The 24,199-nt window shown below is 48.9% G+C and overlaps 2 protein-coding genes across 4 annotated transcripts in view; both read right to left on the bottom strand.

The window, feature by feature from the left end:
- Positions 1-12,854, bottom strand: part of Hnrnpul1 (heterogeneous nuclear ribonucleoprotein U like 1) — a 32,270-nt gene extending 19,416 nt beyond the window's left edge. Inside the window, exons 1-6 of the mRNA XM_051207619.1 lie at positions 12,431-12,854; positions 9,106-9,231; positions 6,842-6,998; positions 5,026-5,099; positions 3,746-3,885; positions 1,840-1,939 (exon numbers count right to left, since the gene is read on the bottom strand). Coding sequence (XP_051063576.1) covers positions 1,840-1,939; positions 3,746-3,885; positions 5,026-5,099; positions 6,842-6,998; positions 9,106-9,231; positions 12,431-12,731 — 898 coding nt within the window. The 5' untranslated portion in view covers positions 12,732-12,854. The remainder of the gene's footprint in view (positions 1-1,839; positions 1,940-3,745; positions 3,886-5,025; positions 5,100-6,841; positions 6,999-9,105; positions 9,232-12,430) is intronic.
- A 2,414-nt stretch (positions 12,855-15,268) lies between these two features.
- Axl (AXL receptor tyrosine kinase) overlaps positions 15,269-24,199 on the bottom strand; it is a 28,241-nt gene continuing 19,310 nt past the window's right edge. For all 3 annotated transcript variants that reach the window (XM_051207821.1, XM_051207819.1, XM_051207820.1), the window contains 8 exons: positions 23,848-23,943; positions 23,577-23,654; positions 21,666-21,758; positions 21,172-21,293; positions 20,489-20,598; positions 18,915-19,074; positions 18,267-18,403; positions 15,269-17,031 (listed from right to left, as the gene is read on the bottom strand). In XM_051207821.1, the coding sequence (XP_051063778.1) occupies positions 16,680-17,031; positions 18,267-18,403; positions 18,915-19,074; positions 20,489-20,598; positions 21,172-21,293; positions 21,666-21,758; positions 23,577-23,654; positions 23,848-23,943 (1,148 nt within the window). In that variant the 3' untranslated portion in view covers positions 15,269-16,679. The remainder of the gene's footprint in view (positions 17,032-18,266; positions 18,404-18,914; positions 19,075-20,488; positions 20,599-21,171; positions 21,294-21,665; positions 21,759-23,576; positions 23,655-23,847; positions 23,944-24,199) is intronic.

Below are 24,199 nucleotides of genomic sequence, written 5' to 3'. Positions count from 1 at the left end.
ATTATGGAGCCAGGTCTGTCCTCAAACTTGAATCCTTCTGCCTCCACAATCCAAAAGCTAGGATTCCAAATGTGTGTCACCACTCCTGAACTGATTCTTCTGTTACAATTCTAAACACTGTTTTTTACCTATGTGTACATGTGTATATCTGCCTGAATTTATGGGCACCAAGTGGGTCCAGGTGCCTGGAGGTGCTGTGACATACATGAAGTTGTGACCTGCCTGGCATAGGGACTGGAAACCAAATCTAGGTCCTCTATAAGAGCAACAAGCATCGCCCTCCCCACAAGACAGGGCTTCTCTGTGTAGCCCTGGCTGTCCTGGAATTTACTCTATAGAGCAAGTTGGCTTGAACCTCTGCCTCCCAAGTGCTGGGATAAAGATGTGCTCCACCACCACCTGGTCTGCATTTTTTTTTTTTTTTAAAGGATGCAAACAATCCTTTTTAAAAGACTGGGTGTGGAGTTCAAGACAGGGTTTCTCTGTGTAGCCCTGGCTGTCCTGGAACTCGCTCTGTAACCCGGGCTGACCTTAAACTCAGAGATTTGCCTGCTTCTGCCTCCTGAATACTGGGACTAAAGGTGTATGACACCACCACTGCCTGGCTCAGATTTATTCATTTTTATGTGCATTGGTGTTCTACCTGCACGTATGTCTATGGAAGGGTGCCAAGGTCTCTGGAATTAAAGTTACAGTGTAAGATGCCATGTGGGTGCTGAGAACTGAACCTGGGTCCTTTGGAAGAACAGTGAGTAACTGCTAGGTCATCTCTCCAATTCCTCAACTTATGATTTGTAAATAATGAATGCTGCCACATAGAAAAATAAAAAATAGCAGTTACTACTATTGTATGTCACTGGGAAGTACAGAGAGATCAGATGACAACCTTGCAGGGCCAGTTTTGTTCTTCCAGGTTTTACACAGGTTCCAAGGCCTGAACACAGGTCCTCAGGCTTACATACCAAGGCTCTTACTGGCTGAGCCCTCTCAAAGCCCTCGCAGGCCTTTTACCTGATGTATCTTTCTGTGTGTGGTACTGAAGATTAACCTAACATATCTACTTTTAAGGGTTTTTCTTAAGTTGTCAAGTAATTACAAAAATAGGAATTTGAGCAAAAAGATGCAATTAATTTAAATGAGCTACAAAAGGAAACTTGTTAATAAATGCAATAGGGTTCAGCTGTAGCTCAGTGGTAGAGTTCTTGTGAAGCCTTAGGCTTGACTCCCAGAACCCACCACAAAACAAAAATATAAACACAGCTATGAAACAGAAAATTATGCACTGGCTAAGAAACTACTTATTTCCAAAATTCAGCCTATTATATATTAAAAGAAACCAGGTTATATAAGCTTCACAGCATGACCCGGTTTGAGTACGTATAAAAACCAAAGGGAATGTCCAGAAGATTATGACGGTCATCAGGTCGGGTACCTTATGAAAACTTACTCGGTAGGCAGCCCCTGCTTCTTTGCCAATCAACCTGCTGCTATTGTTCTTAACTTTAGGCTCTACTCTGGACAGAAAATCCATAAAGAACCTAACAGAGCTTAAGAATTTATTTCAGTATTGTATGAGGGCAGAAATGGTTTAAGATAAAGGGAACAGGTCTCTGAAGGGAACTTTGGACCATGTCCTAAAAGACAAAGTGAAAGAATTAACTCTGAAAGAGTTGATCTGTGACAGGTCCTCATGTAAGGCAGAGACACACAACCACCCGCTGCTCCTGCCTCCACCCCAGAGTAGGTGTTCTGAGTCTGATACTAGAAGAGCAGCTTAGGAGCCGAGAATCCAGAGTTAGGGATCACTTATACCAAGGACTGCCTGGCTGACCTTCTTACCTAGCTGAGTGCTGCAAGAGTCCAAGGACCAGCCAATACGGACAACATGGGGGTCAGGCTCTGTAGATGGAAGGTGCTTCACGGAGATTTCCTCATTGATCTGAGGACAGAACACAAGAAGGCTCAGGATTGACTCTCTCAAAGCTGCTGCTGCTGAGGCAATGTGGCAGTAAGTGTATCAGGCAATGAACAGTGATGATGTTTCATGCCTATAATCTCAGCACTCAGGAGGCAGAGGCAGGAGGACTGCCACAAATTTGAGGCCAGCATGAGGGTGAAGCCAGCCTGAGCCAGTGAGATCCTGACACATAGATACGATAGATGATAGGTAGGTAGGTAGGTAGACAGATGGATGACAGAGACACAAAAAGAAGTGTTTATAAAAAAAAAAAAAAAAAAGACTTAGTGCCAGAAGAGGATCTCAAGCATCTCCCAAGTGCTTCCAAACACCCCACCCCTCCTTTCCAGTCTTAATATTTGCTTCAGGGGAAATAAACTTCCACTGGACAAAGCACTTGCCTAGCACACATAAGGCTGTGCACTGGATCCCCATCATAAACACAAGACAGTAAGTGCACATGTTTTGTACCGCAGCACTCTAGATCATCAATAGGTCCTAGGGCCCAAGGATGTAAGTGTGGGCTTGCAAGGACAACACTGTTTAAAGTCAGGAAGAAAAAAATCAATAAGGAAGCAGGCACATTATGGTACAGTTAAAAATGTCCAGGGCACAATAGCAAGTAACAGAAGCAGGGAAACAAAAGCACACCTAACACCCGTGTTGCCCTTCTCTCTCTAAAGTCCCTTCGAAGGGACCGGGCAGGGAGGGAGCACAGGAGAATGAATGCCCACTTTTAACTCTGTGCTACCTAATTACACCATGATGGTACCTGGTATCCCTATATACCAGAACTGCTCTGTAGCCTTAGGAAGATAACACATTCCACCGACTTTCACACATTTTCGTATCTCTTTATCTGTGAAAAAACTGTTGATCTTACAACCCACAGAGGAAAGCTGTGTGGCTTGACAGTATTTCTTTAAATGGAACATTTGTCTTCAATCAATGGCACACGTGTCAGTCAGTAAATAGCCCTGTCTTGGCTGCACCTCTAGACTGGGGTGTGAGAACACTTTTTCATGGCAGCACCGTGAGGATTAACAGAGACAATCCACACCAAGAGCTCCGCATGCTACTGTGTGTGCAGGGCTCTACAGATACTATCATAAACAAGTCTGGATATCAAAGCAATTGTCACATCTTTGAGTATGCACTTCCCGAGCATTGTGTCCCCTGCCCAAGACTGTTAACATACACATGACCTTGGGGGAGGCACACAGAAAGGACACATTAGTAACTTTTGCTTTTAATTCTACAATCTGCAAGCTGAACTCTTGTTCCACACAAACACACACTATTGTCATAAACTTGGCTCTGGTAATAGCAATGCAGGCAGCTCTATGACTTGCTTTCCCTCTAGCTTCCCTTTAAAGTATTGGTATCTGAGTCCACTCTGTTTTTGTCAACTACATTTATGTAGTTATGTATGAGTGTACACGTGGTCAAGAGGACAACTTGGTCACTGATCCTCTCCCACCAGTTGGGTAAGACTGACTTCAGGTTGTCAAGTGTACCTGCAAATGCCCTCACCTGCCGAGCCATCTCCCTGGCCCTGGAGCCCATTCTTTGAGACAACCCCTCTGCCCATTTTACAAACATCACCGTTACCCTGTAGAAAAGAATATGATTGTTCAACTTTTCTAAGACAGTGAGTCTGTGATAGTTCATCATACTTTCATTTGCTCGGACACTGTCTAAGCTAATCTAGTATCTTCTAGTCACCACTCTGAAAGGTCACTCCAAAGGACAGGCCTGCTTTCTGTCTTATCTATCTTTCCTACTCACCTTCATTTCAAAACACACACGCCCCCTTCTGACTCCATAGCTGGCACGGGCTCCTGACCACAGGTATGCAAAGCCCTCGATCGTCAGTGGATAGCCACTACTCCGGTCTCGGGCTACTTTGAAGTGCAGGTCGCAGTTATCTGTGGAGGAAAACCCCAGAAAATGGCTCATGTTTGGGGTTCACCTAGTGGGGCTCATGAATAGGCTTCAGGAAGTTCCTCAGAAACTGTAGGAAATACCTTTGAGGGGAATGTGTCACAACCTAGGGAGAGGGACAACAATCTTACAAATTCAAACAGATTTCTGGATATTGAGGGTTACCCCATCACAACACACCTTAACCCCCTCCCCCCCAATGCTGACTGTTTAACTTCGCTTGCCAGCTGTGGTATGAATATCTGACCTGAACCGCACCTGCCATCCAGTACCTTCTGTCCCATGCATAGTGCTGACTCTCTAAGAGTCAGTCACACCATCTTCAGAGAAGCCTTTCCTTACCACCTTTCCCACAAGGTGCTCTCATTTCTTGGCAGGCTGAACACTACTGTCAATACATCAGCATTTAACCATAAGCTGCCCTGTGGACAACTGCTACCCAACACTTTCAAAAATAGCTAGCTGTCTTTGATAGTTTGTGAGAGAATATCTATGCCCTTATCCCTCACCAAAACACAAAGCCAGCACTCTATAAACACAAGCTATGTAAAGAAACACCTACTGTGTTGATAAAGTACACTGTTTTTAGACTGAGTAGGCTTCTGGGTATATGTGAAAACAGACTCACTGGCTCTACCACTTGGACTGACTTCAGTGGCCCAGGCCCTCTGAATCACTTCTCAGTGGTCAGATGAATAGTCAAGGTGAGAGCCACTTATGCACTGGAGGACAAAGAACAAGCCAGTGTCTCAAAGGACAAGGTGGCATTGGTTTCATTAGGAACCTGAGCAGCTGATGGAAACTGGCAAGACAGTTGTCAAAGAGTTACGTTTCCCTAGCAGCACTCAGATTCCCCGATTAGAGACAACCCCCTTGTGCACATAGGGTGGTATGGGGCTTTCATAATATTTTTAGGACCTTATCTCGTCTCGGGACTCACTGGGCATCCAGAGGTAGGGAGGTAGCATTACTCCTCTTTGTAAAGAAGCAGAAGAACTGCTTGCCTAGGACCCCACAGCTACACTTAGGAGTAGGCCTGACTCCACCTGAATGCCCTGGCTCTGGATGGTGCTAGAATGCAGACTGGAAGAAGGTAGAATCAGACAGGCACTTTCTGGACTCACAGGTGTCAATGGCAACAAGGGTATCATCAAAGTCGTCTTCATCCTCTTCAGCAGGAGGCTGAGGAGAACGGCCCCTGTGTTGGAAAGAGGGGAAAGTCATGTAACAGTTGGAGAGATAGGAATAAAATTTTTGCTGAGATTTACAAGCGGCTCACAACTGCTTTCTGGATCACCATTTCTCCCAGGGACTACCAAGCACTTGCCGAGGGCAGTGAGCATTAACTCCCAGCAAAACAGACAAATGGACTGTTGTAAAGAAGGGCGTCAGAGTCATTCAAGGAGCCTTTTCAGATCTTCCTCTCACACCCTAAGATCCGAACCCACACCCTGCGAACTGCTGCCCTGAGCGGAGGCCACAGTACTCAAGTTGGGACAGGAGGGACGATGAAAGGCAAGGGCCTGGACAAACTGCAGTAACTGCAATGTATTCATGTATCAGGCTTCTTCAAAACCAGCATCTGAAAGGATGTGATATGACCCACATTTTCCTGCCTCTTGCTCTCTTTAAAGTGTTCTTAATTATGAACAAGGTATCTTTCTGTAACTGTTAACACATTGGTGATTTCTGCTGTCCAGGAGTAAGAGGCAGGAGAAGGCTGAGCACTCTGTTTGGACATAGCAGGAGACCGGCCAGCCCAGGTTAGTATCTTTATGTATTTATTTAAAGACAGGCTCTCTCAACACAGCCCTGGCTGGCCATCAACTCAGAGATCCACCTGCCTCTGACTTGAGTGCAGGGATTACAGTTACTGCACCACTACGGCCTGCTCACGGCCTCACGAGTCTATCCTAGCGTGCTTTCCCGGCAGCTCCAAATGAGAGCTAATGTCCCTACTTGCACTTCAGCAAGAAGCTCCTGGCCTTTGCTTTGTGGGAGAAAGAAGAAATCCTTATGATGTAAGTTCCTTGTCCTAATTTCAGTTACGGTCCAGGAGATCCATGCTGTTTCTCTTCTTCTGCCATGATGGGGGTAGAACCCAGAGCCTAACACATGCTAGGGAAGAGCTCAACTTCCCAGTCACTGTCCACCTTTCTTAAATAGAGTAATGAGCTAGTTATAGGTGGACTTCACCAGATAGGAAAAAAATGGGACTAACTCCTAGACTCCATGATTAGAAAAGGCATTAGGTAGGAGTCAAAAGGGGGGAAGTAGGGAAGGGTAGAACAGGACCTGGAGGGAAAGGACCAGAGAAAAGGCCACACCTTCTTGTGAGCTCCCAAAGCTCACATCTTTGGCTGCTCATCCTGAGTTTGTGGTTTACTTTTAACAGTCCACCTCTAACCCTTGGGAAAATAGAAAGCAAGTCCACTGCTTAAAGTGTTTCTATACCCTCAGTATCTAGTCCTGGGGAAGCATCTCATGAATGCTAACTGGATGAAGGGTGGGCAGAAGGGGTTGTGCTGGGAAGTAAGGTCAGAAAATAACTTACAAATTAAGGGATATAGAGTGGCCAGTAAAAATCTGACACTAGTCATTAATGGAGGCCGAGGCAAGAGAATCTTTGTGAGTTTGTGGCTTGCTGGTTGACAGTAAGTTTCAGGCCAATCAGAATTGACATAGCAAGAACTTGTCTAAAAAAAAAAAAAAAAAAAAAAAAAAGGAAACAGGCAAAGAAAAAAAGGACACTGCAGAGGCAGTAGGGGAAGGGCTGAAGAGGCGGCCTGGCGTCCGTCTTAGAGGTAAAAGTCTCAGCTGTCTGGAATTGCTCTGCAGGAATAGGGCAGAGCGGGAGGAAGGAATACAGGGAAGAGAGAACCCTGCTCAGCCCCATCGAGTGGAGATCGATGACGAGTGCCGGCTGGCTCATGTACCCACCTTCGGTCCTCCCGGTGCTCGAAGTACCCACGGCCTCGATTCTCCTCAAATGGCCTTTTTCGACTCTGGAACTGTTGTCTGTCTGGCTTGAGCTGTGAGGCTTCGGGAGGCAGGAAGCTGGGTGGTGCTTCCTGTTTCATCTCAGTCTTCAGATCTACTGTCAGGACAAATCAGGATGGTTGAGGCACTTGGAAAACCCCGGGATTACTACAATCCCCTTTAATCCAGATGATGCTGCCAGGCTTGTGACTACAATGAAGGGCTGAGCTCCAGAGATCTACTGAGTGAGCCAAGGAGGCCAGGATGATGTAAGGCTGGACGGGTGACAGTCTACACCAGGTAACACTCAGGCCTCAAGACGGGCCTTCAACACTAAAACGGACCAGATTCCTTCAAACAACCCAAAGATAGAAAAACAGTTTTTGGCTAATGTTCTGAAGGTTCATGAATGCTGACTCAAAAGTTACTACCTTGGCTTTCATTAAGAGGGAGTGAGCCCCAAGAGACTGCAAAATCCTGAAAACTCTGGGAAGCAAGGGTTAAACTGTCTTCCCCCCAGAGAACCTGTGTGCCCCATTCTTACAGAGCTTCTTCCTGACAAAGAAGGCAACTTAGCAGAGTACTATGGGTTTACAGCAAACTCTACTGGCTTCTGTCACCTTCTACAAAGCCCAATCAACAGCGGGAGGGTCAGCCATTCAGCTCTTCTTGTAGCCTCATTAAATCACACCAAATAAGACATCAAGGTAGGATAGCATCTGGGAACTGAGAAAGTCCCAGACTCAGACACCATTAACTGATGGCTAACAAAGAGCAAGCTATGGACTTGTGGGCCTTACTTTTTGAGGGACCATCACTGCCTACTGCTTCTGCAATTCACTCCTATCTATCTGGTCACCCTAGAGCTCTGTTCAAGTCACCCCCTAGCTTTGGAACATGGACCCAATCTCTTAGTTAATGTTCCTGGTTCTCTAGGGCAGAGATTGGGGTCAGTTATTTTGATGGCTACCTCCATGGCTTAAAGCATAGGACAGACTCAGAGGCCACTGGTGGTTGTTAACAGCACAGAAAAACCACCTCCTTAAGCCAAATGACCCCACAAATCTCACAGAGCCTGTGGTGGTTTGAATAGGAATCTCCCCCCATAGTCATGAGGTTGAATGCTTGATCCCTAAGGAGTGGCACTATTAGGGGGTTGGGCCCTGCTAGAGAAAGTGTGTCACTGTCACTATGCGGCAGGTTTTAGGGCTCAGTGCCTCACAGTTCTTTTCCTGCTGCCTGACGATCCCAGATGTAGAGCTCTCAGCTCCAGTAATCTAGGCATTTGAGAGACTCTAGCAGGAGGAGCCTGAGGTCCAGACCAGCTGGGCTCTACAGTGAGACCCTGCCTCAAAACAAACTTTTCTTTTTAAATACTGCAACACCAGGAGTGGAGAGGCCACAATTCTGGTTCAGCTAATTTCAACTGTAGGACTTTTTTTTCTAGACAGTCAGACTTTGATGGAGGATGTACAACTTATGCATCAAGAATGTTGGTCTGAGCTAGTTTCTTGGGTTTTAGCCTCAGTTTTGCCATCAGACCAGTCACCTCCTCACATAAGAGGGGGAGAAGCTAAATGGATCCTGTCTCCCTGCTCACTACAGGTACATGTTTTAGAAGTACAGAGTTTAAATACACAGTATGAGGTTTATTTCATTCTAGGACTTCTCAGAGCCTTTAATGAACACAATAAATCTCTATGAGGCAGGACAGCTACTCTACATTTTTCTACAGTTGTGTCTGGCTAAGGGGCCCCTTTCCAATGAGCAGTCTCCTGGGGCAGTGTTCTTCAGAACACAGGGAGCACTCCCTGGATTCAGAAAGCTGTTTCCGGCTCCCACATTGCAAGACTCCAAGGCTCAAGCAGCAGCCCTCCAGGTCTAAATCCTCCAGGGTGCTGGCACTAACCCTGATACCAGGAAGCCACACATGAGTTATTTTCTTCAAAACCAAACAGAATTGGAGGGAAATGGAGGCAGAAGGACCAGGAGTACCAAGCCCCAGCTCCTTTTCCAGTTTAAGGCTAGCTTGAACATCCTCGTAAGCATGTTATCTCAAAAATAAACCAAAACAAGAATAAAACCCTCAATCCCAACCAGAACAAAACCAAAATCCCAAATCCAATAAAACCTTCCAGAGGGACAAAGGCCAGAAGAGCTGGCCAGAGATGCAAGGTCTCACTTGGACTCTGCTCCCCTGAGGAAGAGAGTGGCCGCCTTCCTACCTGAGCGATAGACCTGCTGCTGCGGTTCCATGTCTAACGGTCTCCTGTCATAGCCTGACTCGTTTTCTTGCTTGATGACAGGCGTCTCATAGAACTGGTTCTGCCTGGTAATGTTGTCCATGACATCTTAAGATGAAAGAAAAATTAGTTACATGAATACATTTGAAAGGATTCTTGTAACTAAGAATCATCCTTATTGGAGTGAATCAGACTGTTAGAAGGCAAAGAATAACACCTTCAGAGGTAAAGTTATTTAGGTAACGGGGTGTCTCCAGATGCCTATGGTATGTCCTGTGTCTCAAAAGTCTACAAACAGATCCACAACTACGCTCTGAAAGAAACTCAATACCTTAAGTCAATTGAGGAAGGAGTTCTTTGGTTAAAATGAGATGGCAGCGTAAAAGAATCTAAGTCCAGCTGGATTTCTCTAAGCTTAGCCTCCAGGGTGGGAGCCACTCTAAGATGTCTAGGGCAGCTAACTGAGCAGTTAATATGGGTCTCTACTTTAAGATCTATTGCTCAGAGTTTACTTCAGCACAAACCAGACCCCTGACCAGTCTCATCCATCTGTGACTTGAACACTCCTGCCTGCCCCCACCTTTTACTGTACTTACGATTAAGTCTAGGGCCTTATATATGTATCTCCAGCACAGCCAACACACTGTATAAACCTCTGGAATCATAATAACTTCCAGACTCACTAGGAATAGGTCCAGTGGTTAGGAAAAGTGTTCTGTCCGTCCAGGAGGTGAGGAAGAGGGGTAAGAACAGCAATAGTAACTACTTATGGAATTATGCTGTACATCAGACCCTGGGATATAGATATAAACTTGCCCCGCTGAAGCACCCAGCTTAGAGAGACACATATTAACAGACGTTTATATTACAAAATTATATATTTACTGTATATGAAGCGCCAAGAGCTGAAAAGGGGATACAGTAAGGAACAGGGGAAAAAAAAAAAAAAAAACCTCAACTCAAAGAACACAGTCAAAGGCTCAATGAGAACAGAGAACATTCCCGGGGAAGGGTGACATCTCGCGTGAAAAGCTTAGAAGCAGGGCCTCAGTAGAAACAAAGTAAGGGAACTGTATGAACTAAGATGGGAAGCATGCAGCTCTCTGTCCCTGGAGTATGTGTGCCGATGGGTGCCTCCAGAGCCCTGCTAGAAGCTGTGCTAGGAGCAGCGAGGCAGAACCACAGGGAAGGATAGACTATTCTGCCACTTGTTAACTGACTGCACTCTTTCTCAGAGGACAAATACATCTGGGTACAAACCAGGTGCAGCCCAAAGGGAGGAAAGCCACAAGTGTCTGTTTACCAAGGATGAAGGATGTGCTGGAGTGGGACCTGAAGGGGCTTAAAATTTTGTTGTAGATGTGTTGGGGGTGGGGGTCATGACGCCGACAGGGGACAAAGTATCTCCTTAATTAAAACACAAGGTTTCTTTAAACCATTCTGCTTCCCCCAGAGCCTCAGGACAGTATTTTCCCCAGAAAAGCCATGTTCTTTCCCCTAACACTGAGAGGCTGGCCTAAGGAGGCTATGATGCTAGGGTCTTTTTCCACTCCCTACAACAGGTAACCCTGGTGTGGAAGCCCTTCAGACACACAACCTCTCGCCTGACAACTCTGGGAGGACACTCTACCATCCCACACATAGGGAGGCCCAGGCTCAGAGCGGAAATGATTTGCTTAACTCCAGAAGTCTGTCTGAGCCTACAGTTTGTGCTCCAAAGCATCAAATCACTCTCAAGACCCCTCTGACAGGAGCAAGGTTAGGGCTGCATCCTGGCTGCTCCAGCATAAGCCATTCTTTCAGGGTTCCTCAGCTCTGGGCGCATCCGCAGGCCACTCCTGGCTTCCTCCCGGGGAACCGACCGCTTGCCAGCACATGGGTAAGCCCCAGACCACTCTTCACCCAGGGAGCCCCCTCCACAGCATCCCACCTCTCAGGAACAAGTGAGTACCGGGACAGCAATCTTTTGAGACCCCATTTTCTCTCTCAATGTTTAGTCCCAAGTCCCGAAGTGTCTTCTTCTCAGAGAAACACTCTAAGCCTCAGATGTCAAGGTGTCTAGTTCCAGGTTCCCTCTCATACCAAGGTCTCCTTTACTCAAGGGACTGCAGTCCCCTTCCAATCCTAACTAATACACACACTTCCTGGCTAATCAAGTCCCCCCCTGCCCCTTGAGCACACAAGTAACTACTTCTGGGGACTCAGGAGCCCTCTCTTGGAAAGCAATACTCCCTGAGGCCCCCAGCCAAATCAACAGGTTTCCTTTCTTCTTTAAATCCTCCATGCTTCCCTCCCCCACATTTGCTAGCTGCATACTCCCTGGGGACACAAAGGTCCCTCTGCCCACCACACAGTCCGTCCACTAGCTACCAACGTATTCGCGCCAACTCCAGTTGTCCATGTTTCGAAAACTATCCACAGCCAACAATGCAATGCCATTCAGCAGGAGCCACGGGTATTGTCTTAGGAGCCTTCCCAATCCTAGACTCCCTAGCTCTTTTGTCCATTAAAACAAACTGCCTTTCCTGTTTAGACACCAAAGTTCTTGTGCCTCTTCTAGAAGCCACAAGTAGACAGCTAGGATCTCCCAGTACCAAACATCCAAGGTGTGCCTTTCCTCAAGGTTGGGTGCAGGCAATTCAATCTTCTGCTGGTTTCTCACTATCCCCCTCAAAGCTCACCTGCCAAACATCGGAGCGCTCTGCCCATCTCCCTTGGCCACAGCTCCGCAGCACCAATCCACCCCCAGCACTAAGCAGATCTCCCGTATCCCATCCGGCCGCAAAATCGGAGATCCTCCAGTCTCAAAATTCGCCCAGCCCCGTCACGGTTGGCCCTTCTTCCCCCCCTACCTGGAAATCCGACTTTTGAGACCCAGGCCAAACGGTGGACTGGCAGGGCACCCAAGCTGTCAGCTCAAAGCCTGGCTACAATCACCATTTTCCAAGACCCTCCCGAGACACCCCTTTCCCTAAAGCGTCTAGTTCTTCCGATTCTCTCCAGATCAAAAACTAAAAACAAAAACAAAAAACAAACAAACAAACAAAAACCCCAGTTTCCGGGCTCCCAGTCCCAGGGTGTGGATCCACCGCCCCTACCCCCAGGGTTAGCTTTGCAGCGAAGGCCAGGATCCGCCCTCGGGCTGCCCTGGGGCCCTGTCCACGGATCCTTTACAGCGGCAGGTGGCGGGATCCCAGGCTCCCCAGACCATCTCCTGGGTCTCGGTGGAGCCGAGTCCCCGCGTCCCCACAGCCCGTCCTCGGCCCGGACTCCAAGCTCCCCGGCCCCCCGCCCCGCGCACTCTCACAATGTCCGTCCGGCCCCGAGTAGCCGCCGGGCTCCGGGTGCGGCTGCAGCCCGGGCGGCGGTGGCTGCGCGGTCCCCTCCAGCTCGGAGCCCCCCTCGGTCTCGACCTCGTCGTTGTGGTGCTCGGGTAACCCCGGTTCGTCGTCAGCCTCGGCCTCGAGCTCTCGCTCTTCTTCGGGCTCCTCGGCCTCCAACGCCGCCAGCAGCCGCTCTGCAAGCTCGGCCTTGAGGCCGCGAGTGTCCAGGCCGCGGCGCTGCAGCTCCTCGCGAAGTTCGTTCACCTTCAGACGGCGCACATCCATGGCCCGGGCCCCCGGGGCGGCCCCCGAGCCCGGCCCGGCCTCCCAGGGCTCTGTCCCCCCTAAACCTGGCCTGTCAGGGGGCGAAGGGGGAAAGGGGGGGGCCACTCCAATGGCGGCGGCGGCTCAAAATGGCCGCCGCCGCCGCCTCCTCCCCCTTGCCCGTACCCGGGCGATGTAACACGGGTGCCAATTGGTCAGCGTGTAGGGCAACGGGCGCGGGCGCGGGGGCTAAGCCAATCACAGCGTGGCTTCCAAGAGAGCGGCCGGGAGAGGGTTCAGGGGCTGCCGAAGAGGAAGCGTTAGCCTACGTCGAAGTCGCGGCCAGAGCGGAGGGCGGGAAAAGGCGGGAGGCGGAGCGAGCACTGATTGGGCGGCGCGCGCGCGCCTGCAGCGGTCCGGTCAAATGGTGGGAAGGGAGTAACGACTCGGCGCAATTAGCGATGAGCTCTCAGCGTGGTCGCCCCGGCTCTCCGAGCCGCCTCCCTCCCACACTCTGTAAAACACACTCTGACTGGTCCGGATCTCCCGCCCCTCGCGGAGTTCAAGCGGGTAAAGTCGCTCCGACCAATCAAGTGCGGCGAGGAGAGGCCGGCCAACCCCCGTCTTTCCTGTCGCCTTTCGGAAGCCGGAAGGAGATTCATTCGCAGAGGGCCCGCCCCTTGCCGTTAGGGCGGTTTCAAAACAACAGGTCCACCAATCGCAGTTACTGTTACATTTCCCTACAGCCACAGCTTGAGCGCTCTAGGAAACGCTAACCAGATTGGCCGTCCTTGAGAGGCTTGCCTTGCAAAGTTCGCCGTAAAACAGGGATGTTTAACACGGAATAGAGGCTAAGAGGGCTTGTTACTCATCGCCTGTTACAAACGCGGTTGCTTTTTATAACGAACTGAAAAACTGGCCCTGGAGAGCGCTTTCGTGTTGAGAGCGGGGGTTAGGCTAACAACGGGAGAAAAGTTGCTTGGTAAATCGCACCCCTGCCTTTGATAGCGTCTCTCTATGGTTGCATGCACAGGCCGCCTCGCACACGGCCAGAGAGCCTTCCCGCTCTGGGCACAGCGGCAGAAGTTCGCGGCTCTCTAATCTCGAATCCTCTGTTCGCTCGGCCTTGCTGTTTGGTTGCCTATACTAACCATTTCGAAAACGAGGTTCCGTAATTGTGCCTCGTGTTAATCCGTCCACCTGTCGCCCCTAGCTCAGAAGGCAAAAATTTAGTGAAATAACACCATCGAGACGCACAGATGCAAAACGTCCACCATCAACCAATCTAGCCTTACGCCCAACAAAAGCCACACTACTTAGATAAAGGCACCGCGCAATAAACGAACAGGCGTGGCAGGCCAAAAGCATCAATTCGGGATAAGACATCAAAGGGCAGTGTAGGTGTGGCACGATCATGCAGCATAGCCCGACAAAGCTCCGCTGGGGCAGTTCGCGCTACAAACTTACACCACAGCAGCCTAGACACACAACACCCACTCAGCAACGGGACAGACACTCACGTGGGCCCGGAGGTTCCAGTCCAGACACCCCGCCCCTCGCCCACGTCCGACTTCCTCTTTCCTCCTAGCTCCCACAATGATTTGTTCCAAAAAAAAAAAAAAAAAAAAAAAAAAACTTTGTGGCCCGGATTGAACTGTACCCAGTTCTCGGGAGCCACCACCGGGGGGCGACCGGGCTCCGTCTAGGGTTTTTATATATGCAGTCCGCCACACCCAGGAACAAGTGAAGACTTATTGGACGGCCTTGGTGGGGCGTTCTTTTGTGCATCTGTGAATTAAGGTGTTCTGGTCCATTTGTCAATCTGAATGTTTGGCTGTGTGAGAATCTGTTGTGCTAGTACTCCTTAGTTCCTGGCCTGTTTGTTTTCTTCTTGAGACAGGGCTTCATGCAACCCAGGCTAACCTGGATTTCTCTGTGTCAGCAGGGTTGAGCTTGAACTCTTGAGCTTGCTGCTTACACCTCTCAAATTCTGGGATTGCAGACACGTATGTGTGTAATGCTGTCTTTCCTGCTCTGGTTAGTACAGCCTGATGATGTTTGCAGTGTGGATGTGTGTGTTTGCTACTGTGTCTGAATAACTGTGTGTGCCTGTGCATGTTTGGTAATTCACACGTCTGCTACTTTGGAGTGTGTAAGATCCTATGGGGATCTCAACCTATACTTACATATGTATATATACATATCCATATACACAATTTCTAATGTGTGTATAATATGTGCATGTGCGCACATTCCTCAGGACTTTCTGAGTGCCTGCCTTTCCTCAGTTGTATATATTTATTTATGTGCATGGCTCATATCTACCATCACCAATGAAGAAAACATTCCCAGGTCCATCAAAACATTGCCCTTTTTTCTTATTGGAATAGGGTCTCTATTGCAATGGCCTACAATTAATTCTCCATCATCTTGCCTCTTAGGCGTTGTGATTACAGACCTGAGCTTCTACACAGGGCAGCCCTTCTTTTTGCGATAGGGAATGGAACCTCCAGCAATGGGGGGGGGGTGCATATCAAGTGAATGGAGACAGGAAAACAGTGATTGACAAAAGTTTTATGTGATCTGAGCCTCTCTGGGGGCACCAGAGTCCATACTTTAGACAGGGATGAGGGACTGGCTCAAGGGGGCAACATGACCCAAAAGGAGGGAAGATGGTCCATCCCTCGAAGGAACGACATTCCCAATGCATTGCACAGGCGTCAGGTGGGGTGCAACCCACAGGAGGAGGGCAGGAAGCGTAGGTGACTAAGGAGGGAAAGGGCTTCGAGAAGAACGCTACAAGATTCCAACCTTGGCATCGTACCTAATATTCTAGACCCGTGGCCCTTCAGAATCTCAGACACTAAGAACATTGGATTCCTAAATTATAGTGCTTAGAGTCTTAATATTTTAGACATATGTATTCTCAGACCTTTAATAAGTGCTAGAAAGGCAGAAGGCAGCACAGAACCTAGAGGTGTCCAGCATTAGAAATGGTTAGAACTTTGGTGTCTAGTTAGTCACAATTAACTGTGAGCCTCTTAGGACCCAGAGTCTTGGACCTATCGCATCTTACAGTGCCTGAGATCAAGAGGAGGCCAATATTAGAGCTTTAGAGTTTAGTGATCTGTAACCCTGGAGCAGATGATGTGGACTCTTAGCAAATCTAGAACCTTGGACCACATTCTAGATCATCATCACATCACAGCTTGGAAACTTAAAACTGGAGACTCTTAAAGCTTTTGCGTTTCAGATTCTAGAATCATATTTCCTTGAGATACAGGATCTTACATAAAAAAATGTATGATGTTAACACCTCAGAGGCTGTAACTGACCATTATTGGAATCTTAGAAATTAAGAAAACAAAAGTTTGAAACAGTATGGTCTGGAGTTTTATGACATGAAGAGCTGTTAAATTTGAAAACAGCATGCCTTGGAACCTTCACACCTAGAATCTTTAGAATTTCAAAACCTAGAAGTTTCCACTTATAGAACCTCAGGCTCCAGAAAAATAGAGAGGCTAGACCCCAAGATCTCAGAGCCATACAACCGAAAACCATGGGGGCATCACCAAGAATTTTAGGCCAGAAAAATCTAGAGCCACAGAGTCTCAGAGCCTTCGGACAGTGGGCCATGCTTACAACCAGCATCTTTGTTCCTTAGAATCAAGGACTCATATCATCTCTGAGACCTAGAACCTTGAAGTCTAGACTCCAACCTTAGAATCTAGAACGTTGGGATGTAGGGTCTGAGAAGATCCTTTGAGGCTGCAGCCCAACCCTTCTTTTTATGGATAGGATGCTTATGGCACAGAACGCAGAACACATCTTTCTGCGCTGAATTCGAGAAGGGAGGGAAGGCCATGCTGCAGTTGGGGAGAAGGCCTGGAGTGGCAAGCGGGCGGAGATTTCCCCCAGTGGCAGTGCCTAGCTTGGATCCCAGGAGGGTGTCCCAGGTGGAAGATTGTCTCAGGCTCCATCCTCCTGCCCCGGGGGTGCTGGGCAGCCTCTGTCAGTGGACAGAGTGGGTCCAGGAGCTGTAGAAGGACAAAGGACGTAGCGTCCAGCAGCGTAGACTTCAGCTGCGGTGAGACAGCTACAGGGATCCTTCGGATCAGGCTGGGATGGGGGGTCTGCTCCTCCAGCAGCACCACGGGGTTCAAGGTGGCTCCCACCCTCATCCATGTTGACATAAAGGATTTCATCAGGCTCCTGAGCAGGGGGTAGAGCCTTCAACGTGTTCTCCAGGTCTTCCCGAAGCTCTGCAAAACTTGGCCGGTCCCGAGGGTTCAGCTCCCAGCACCGGGACATCAGGGCATACCTAAAGGGGTAAAGCAAAGGGGGGCCAGCTGAGCAGGGGCTTAGAAAGGGAGCATCCTAGTTCATGGGAGGCTGTAGGACACTGGGGTGACTGGGGACTACAGAGAACCTCAGCAACTTAGAGATATCTATGGGGATTTGAAAATTCCCAAGTGTCTGGGGTGGCCCAGGAGACAGAAACTAGGAAAGAGCTTGGGAAACCTCTCTGGGTCTCAGGTGGTTTTTAGTGAGGGTTTGAGGGCAATGCTTCTCAGAGGAACAGGCTTCTTGCTCCAGCCATGTGAGGTGCCATCTTGAAAATGTTTTTTCTAGTCCCCAATCTTCACATGCAGCCCCAACTGCCACCTTGTTATAAACCTTGTTATAAACCTGCAGAACCACCCTTGTAAGCTGCTGTCAGTCTGGTCTTTGGACATCATGAAATAAATGCTTACTGGCTTTAAAACTATTAGATTTTGGAGTGTAGTACCTCACACAGCAGCAAATGATATGGCCCCAACCCCCGTAGACTTCAATTTTCCCATCTGTAAAACGGGGAAAACAATGAGGACTGTCTACATCCTTCGACTATGGAAGGGATCCAACGAGTCAATCCAGCAAAGTGCACATATCATCGCCTTCAAGTAAATTCTGTAAAAGACTAGCTATTAATCTCATCCTCTTTGGCTCTAGGAGTGCCCAAAGGAAGCCTGTGGAGTCTGAATCCCAGGCTGTCTCCTCCTGACCCAAGCAACATCCTCTCTTTAACCTCAAGGCACTGGCTAAATGTCACACCTTTCTCTGCAGGAGATGCAGCAAAAGTTGATAAGCATATCCCAAAGGATCCTGCTAGCAGCTCAGAGATCTGAGAGTCTGGAGAAGGTCAATAAATAGAGGGTTTTGCAAAGGGCCCAGGGTGTTGAGGCATATGGGGGGTGAGGGACCATGTGAGGTTGGCATCTCAGGGCCAGGGCTGTCCGGGAAAGTTGTGTGCAGTTGTTTAAGAACACCTGGCTGAGGCAGCAAGGGGTTGACACAGCCTGTGTCCCACACAACAGGCAGAGCTGTAAAGGGCCCTTTACTATCTGACTAGGAGTGGCACAGCTCAGAGCATTGGCGAGAGGCAAATGGGTTCCTCAATATTCTGAGGGATTCCATGCACATTTAGCCAGTCTTGGAGATGGTGGGTGTTCTGTGTGGTAAATGAGGGTTGGAGTAAATTCTGAGGTGGGGTTGGGGAGTCCCAAAGGTCCTCACAGGCCATCCAGGCAGTCCACAGGCTGTTTCAGGCGATTTCCCTGGCGCAGGTAGTCGTAAATCTCACTGTTCTCCACTCCTGGGTAGGGGGTTTGGCCTCGGGTAGCGATCTCCCACATCGTCACTCCGAAGGACCACTGTCAGGGGGAAGGGAAGGGAGTGAGAGGGCCTCTCCAACACATAAGTGCAGGCACACACTCGACACTTCATGACATCTGTTGACAGCAGTGTCTATCGGTGCATCACAGGTAAGCACAGAAAGGATTTTGGCACAGGTAAACACCACACACACACACACACACACACACACACACACACACACACGGTTAACTTTGGAGAATGTAGAGATATGTACACCCATGCACACTTTGACATGATGTTACATGTCACTCTTGACGGCCACATTGCACACATGGAAGGCACACTTGGTCACTACTACCTCTTAACCCAAACTGCCCACCTGCCACTATGCAGAGGTGAGCCTGTGTATATGCTAGCCATGTGCACATGCTATTCATACATTCCCCAGACATGTCCAGGCCCCACACACAGGCTCCTGTGCAAGGAAGTCCTGCAGCTTCTCAGGTCTGGTCACCCACCCCACCCAATGCATGATGGATTAGCTACTCCCGGTCAGGGCACATCTACCACATCGCTCTTGCTGGTGTAGACTCGATCTGCCAGACTCTCAATGGCAATCCATTTGACTGGCATCTTGGCAATGCGCCCTTGGCGGTAGTAGTCGCCATTGTAGATCTTCTTGGAGAGTCCGAAGTCTGCCACACACACCGACATGTTCTCATTCAGCCTGTTTAGATTAGGGGAAGCAATAAAGTCAAATGAAGCAATGTGGGTCATCTCCCCCAGGAAGCCTGCTGGGTCTCAGACTGCAGGGTCCTGGTGGGGGTGGGGTCTGACTCCCGAACTCTCACCCCAGTCCCAGTCCCCAAGGGAAGTGCTTTACTTCTTCCTGTTCTACTGGGTCTGGACAAAAGGGCTGCTGGAAGTTTTTCCAGCTTTAGCTTTTTATCAGTCTTGAGATCTTTTCGAAATTCCTAAGACCCTATCCTGTTGTTAAAAATATTTACTATTTCAAGTGTGTGTGTGTGTGTGTGTGTGTGTGTGTGTAGGCTGGAAGTGTAGGATCTCTTTGAAGCTGGAGTCACAGGAGACAGTTGTGAACTGATAATGTGGGTACTGGGAAGTGAACTTGGGTCCATTTGGAAGAGCAGTAAGCACTCTTAGTCCCTGAGCCATCTCTCCAGTGCCACCCTCTCCCCTTTTATTTAGTTCTTGATGAATAGGAAATACACAGAAACGTGTGTGCATCATTAGTGGTGGTGGTAATAACAGCAATTGGAAGGCTGAGGCAGGAGGATTATGTGTTCAAAGTCAGCCTGAGCTACATCCTGAGTTCCAGGCTACCCTGAGTAGTATAGCTACATAGTCTCAACACACCCACACATGCAGGCACACACGCACGCATGAGCGCGCACGCACACACTTAACACAAAACAAGCCAGGAATGATGGTGTGGGTCTCTAATCTCAGCACTTGGGAGGTTGAAGAAGAAGATCTTTTCAAAGTCACCTTTGGCTACGTATTAAGTTCAAGGCCAACCTGAGATGTATGAGACCCTGTTTCCAGAAAGCAAACTATGGAGACTGCAGAGATGGCTCAGTGGTTATGAGCGCTTATTACTCTTGCAGAGGACCTGGGTTTGATTCCCAGCACCCACATGGTAGCTCACAATCATCCATAACTCATGTGGTAAACCTTTGTACACATAAAAGAAACAAATCTTAAAAAAGAAAGCAATGAGCCTGGAGAGCTACATCGATCAGTTCACAACCGAGTGATTATCATGAGGCAGTATCATTGGAGGAAGTAGATTACCAGGCTCTGTCTCTCTGGTTTCCAGCACCACAAGGTAAACAGGAACTTACCTTGCTGTCTATCTGGATCCCACACCTGGGACATCCCAGGGTGACCGTGGCCTGGAATCTCGGAAACCCTGAAATCCATCTTTCACTTGGTTTTTTTTTTTTTTTTTTGGGCTTTTGTTTGTTTTTGTATTTGTCACAGCCATGAAAAGTTGACTACCACACCTTTCTAAACTTGTCTGGGGGTCCAACCATCCCTGGAGGCTCCAGCTCCCCCTGGGGGGGAGGGGGAGGAAGCGCCTTGAGGAAGGAGGGGCTTCCAGGAAACTTGCCACTCACATGCAGTTCCTGGCAGCCAGGTCCCTGTGTATGAATCTCTTGGTACTCAGGTACTCCATGCCACTGGCAATGTCGGCCATGAACTTCACCAGCATCTGAGTGGGCAGGAACTGGGGGGACAGGGGTGGGGGGCATCAAGGCCAAGAGAAGGAGTGGTCAAAAGAGACACAGACAAACGGGCTTCGCTCCTCAGCCCTCCCGATGTGCACCTAGCTGGATCTGCTGTGGCTTTCCATGGCTTGGAGAACATCGACTTTTCCAAAGCCACAGGATCCTAGAAAATCTACCGTCTCTGACTTGGTGGACTATTGTTCTAGCCTTAGGCATACACTTCAGTCCGGGGTCCCCTTACTGGTCTTCAGACCCTGGGCCACGCTAAGAATTTGGTCGGGATTGCTTCCTGCCTGTGATCTCCCATTATCTCCTCAGTCAGAGCTTCCTTCAAGGTCACCCGTCAGGCCCTTCCCTCCACCCAAATTAATCCCAAGGCCTCCTTATCATTCTTCCTTCTGCATTTCCTTCGCAGCACTTAATGCTCTTGCTTATTTCTGTTAGCTTATTTATTGCCTTGTCCACCCCTGCAATACAGGGTCTCCAGGCTTGAGGCCAGCTGTCGTCTTTCTGCGCAATAGCTGGGAAGTGTGCAATGAATGCTTATGGAGGGAAAAGGAAACGCCCCTCACCACTGGCTGGTCCCCGAGCCGGGAATATAGGAGGAAACTGTGCAGGTCTCCATGTTTCATGAAAGGCAAGATGACCACAGGTTCTGGGAAACCCTCTCGATCAGAACCCTGGAAACAGACACCTGAACCCCTCCCCAAAGGAGGTCTGTCATTCAGGCTGAGCAGAAGAGGGGAATCCAATCCCACTCCCAGACAGACTCAGCCCCCCCTTTTCCCACCCCCTCAAATCTAATCTCCACACTGTTTGGGAGATGGGTGCAAAGGACAAAAGCCATTTATTTCCCAAGGATGTTTCTAGAGCCCTCCTGGGGACCTCAGCTATTTCTGGGAAGGGTCAGAGGTCACATTCCAAGTTGAGGGAGGAAAAGAAGGGGAGCTTGCTGATCCTGAAGGAGAGGGGGTTGGGGAGCCTGAAAGTTTGACCTTTCCAGCACAGAAGGGGGTGGTCTGTGTTCTAGGGTGGCCCAGAGGGAACAAGTCCCCCCCATCCTTACCGATGAGCCTCATGACATTGGGGTGGTCGAATTCCTTCATGCAGACAGCTTCACTCAGGAAATCCTCCAGCTCTGATCGTGTGCAGATAGCAACTTTGGAGAAAAGGGGAGGTGAGTAAGTCAGGAGGGAGGGGAGGAGGGAGAGGATTTCTTCCCTCCTCCTCCAGCATCGTCATCACTCCTCTTCATCACATGTTATTACTGACGCTTAAGATGCCAGACTCAAACTCACTGTTTTACTTACATTAAATGGTTTTATCCCTAATAGGTATACATAGTGTTAGCTTGTTTGCTTGTTTATGTAGCACTGAGAGGAGAGGCCAGGATTTTGCAAATGCAAGTCAATCCCCTGGAGGGAGAGTCTACATAGGAGCTCTTATTGATAAGCCGTGTTCTCAGTCCTCCATGGTAAATTCTACCACTGAGCCCCAGCCCCTCACTGGGGGATTCTAGGCAGGGGCTCTACCACTAAACCATTTGTTTTTTTTTTTTTTTTTTTTTTTTTTAAACAAGGGCTCAGTCTGTAGCCTAGGCTAGCTTGAAACTCATGATCCTTCTGCCCCAGACTCTCAAATGTTTTGGTTATCTGCTTATGATACCTTACTACCCTGTTTTAAAGATGAGGAGGCAGGGCATGGTGGTGTATATTTGTCAAGCCACCAGTAGAAGGAAGATTGTGAGTCGGAAGCCAGCCTTAGACACAACACAAGATGCTGTGGATGCTGTCTTAAAATGAAATAAATAAATAAATAAATAAATAAATAAATAAATAAATAAATAAGAGCACTGGCTGTTTCTCCAGACAACCAGGGTTCAATTCCCAGCACCCACATGGCAGTTCACAACTGTCTGTAACTCTGGGGGATCCAATGCCCTCACACAGACATACAGGCAAGACACCAATATACAATTTTTAAGAGCTTTAAAGTGAAAAAAATAAAAGCAGTGGAAAGTAGCTTAGGGGTAGGGTATTTGTCACATGTGCAAGGCTCTGGAGTCTTTGGTACCCCCACTTCCCAAACAGCTTGAGTTAGTAGTGTACAGCAGGAGATGCTCAACAATGAATAATGAGTATGCAAATGCATCAATGACTATAGCTCAAACCCTTAACCTTTATAATTCACAAAAGATCATTCCTCTCTCACCTCCAGCCTCGCCTGACCCTCTAGGCTTTTATTCCTGTGTCCAGAGGACCGCCCCCTTGATTTCTTGTGCGGTTTGATTCTGGACCTGCTCCTACCCTCTCTGATGCTATGATGCTATGGCCACACCCACGTTAACAGTACGCATTGCATGTCCCACTGGTATTTAGTTGGTTGTCTCATATTAGCTCTAGAAAACAGCGACATCGCGAACGATTTTTCCGAGGAAGGAAGGAAGGCAGGCTGGGAAAGGCAGAGTCACAGCTGATAATGAAGTGGCCGACTGAGCCTCACTCTGTCCTGTCCCCCTCAAAAACTTCACTGACAAGCTTCCTTCCCGGCTGGTGTCTGCTGGAGCCCATCGGTGGCAGGCACGAGTGGGAGGCTCGTGGGTGGACAAGAGGGGAGAAGGAAGGGTACCTCACCCTCTTTCCCCTTCCAGAATTGCCGTGGAGCTACTGCGCGCCCTGGGGTTCTAACCCCAGGAAAGACCTTGCTAGCCTTGCCTTCTCAGTTCTGGCTGGCCACGGGCTCTGGCTACAGTTTCCTCCCCCTGCCCTTCAGCCTAGAGGTGGAAGTGACTTCCTCTTGCTGCCCATCTGTTTGTTCTGATGCCTCAGTTATTTTGTCAATCTGACCTTCACTCCAACGCGACAGCAGTGTCCCTGGATTCAATTCCTTCTATTCAAGTGTCTGGCATGGGCACATGGAAGAGGCTTGGGTTAGGGACTGGGGCCCCACATGTGCACACACACATCCCCATACTCACTTTTCATTGTCTTCACAGCAACCTTGAGGACGGAGTCATCCTGGTTGAGCTGGCCCTCCATCACCGCACCAAACTCTCCTGTGGCAGAAGAAGAAAGACACTGACCTGGGCGGGACCCGTAGGGACAGTTATTTCCTTCAGTTGGCTGAGAATTGGGGAAGAGAGGAATATCAAGGTTCTGGTGGAGTGTGTGTGTGTGTGTGTGTGTGTGTGAGAGAGAGAGAGAGAGAGAGAGAGAGAGAGAGAGAGAGAGAGAGAGAGAGAAACTCACCTTCACCCAGTGTCTTCCCTAGGGCCACCTTATGCCGATCTACCATGACGTCTCGCAGTTTCTCCTTCAGCTCTTCGCTGATACCCAGGCTGTTCACTGAAAAGGGTGGACAGAGCCGTGTGGCAGGGTTGATGTTTGGGCAGTATGTGCCAAGAGGGGCATACCCATGGTCATGAATTACTTCCACACTGGTTCAAAAATTAGCTCCTGTCCCGAGCACTCGACCTATCCCAGGTCCTGTAGCCTCAATGTCTGCTCCACAGAAGCAACTACAAGGCGAAAACCCACAATCTTGCTCCACTGGGCACCCTAATTCGTCAGCACCCTCTACACCAGCTGTTAAGTACAGTTC

The sequence above is a fragment of the Phodopus roborovskii genome, unplaced genomic scaffold (assembly GCF_943737965.1).
Source record: "Phodopus roborovskii unplaced genomic scaffold, PHOROB, whole genome shotgun sequence".
NCBI lineage: Eukaryota > Metazoa > Chordata > Mammalia > Rodentia > Cricetidae > Phodopus > Phodopus roborovskii.
Note: the sequence above shows the minus strand (reverse complement) of the source record. Positions and strands in the feature narration are given on the sequence as shown.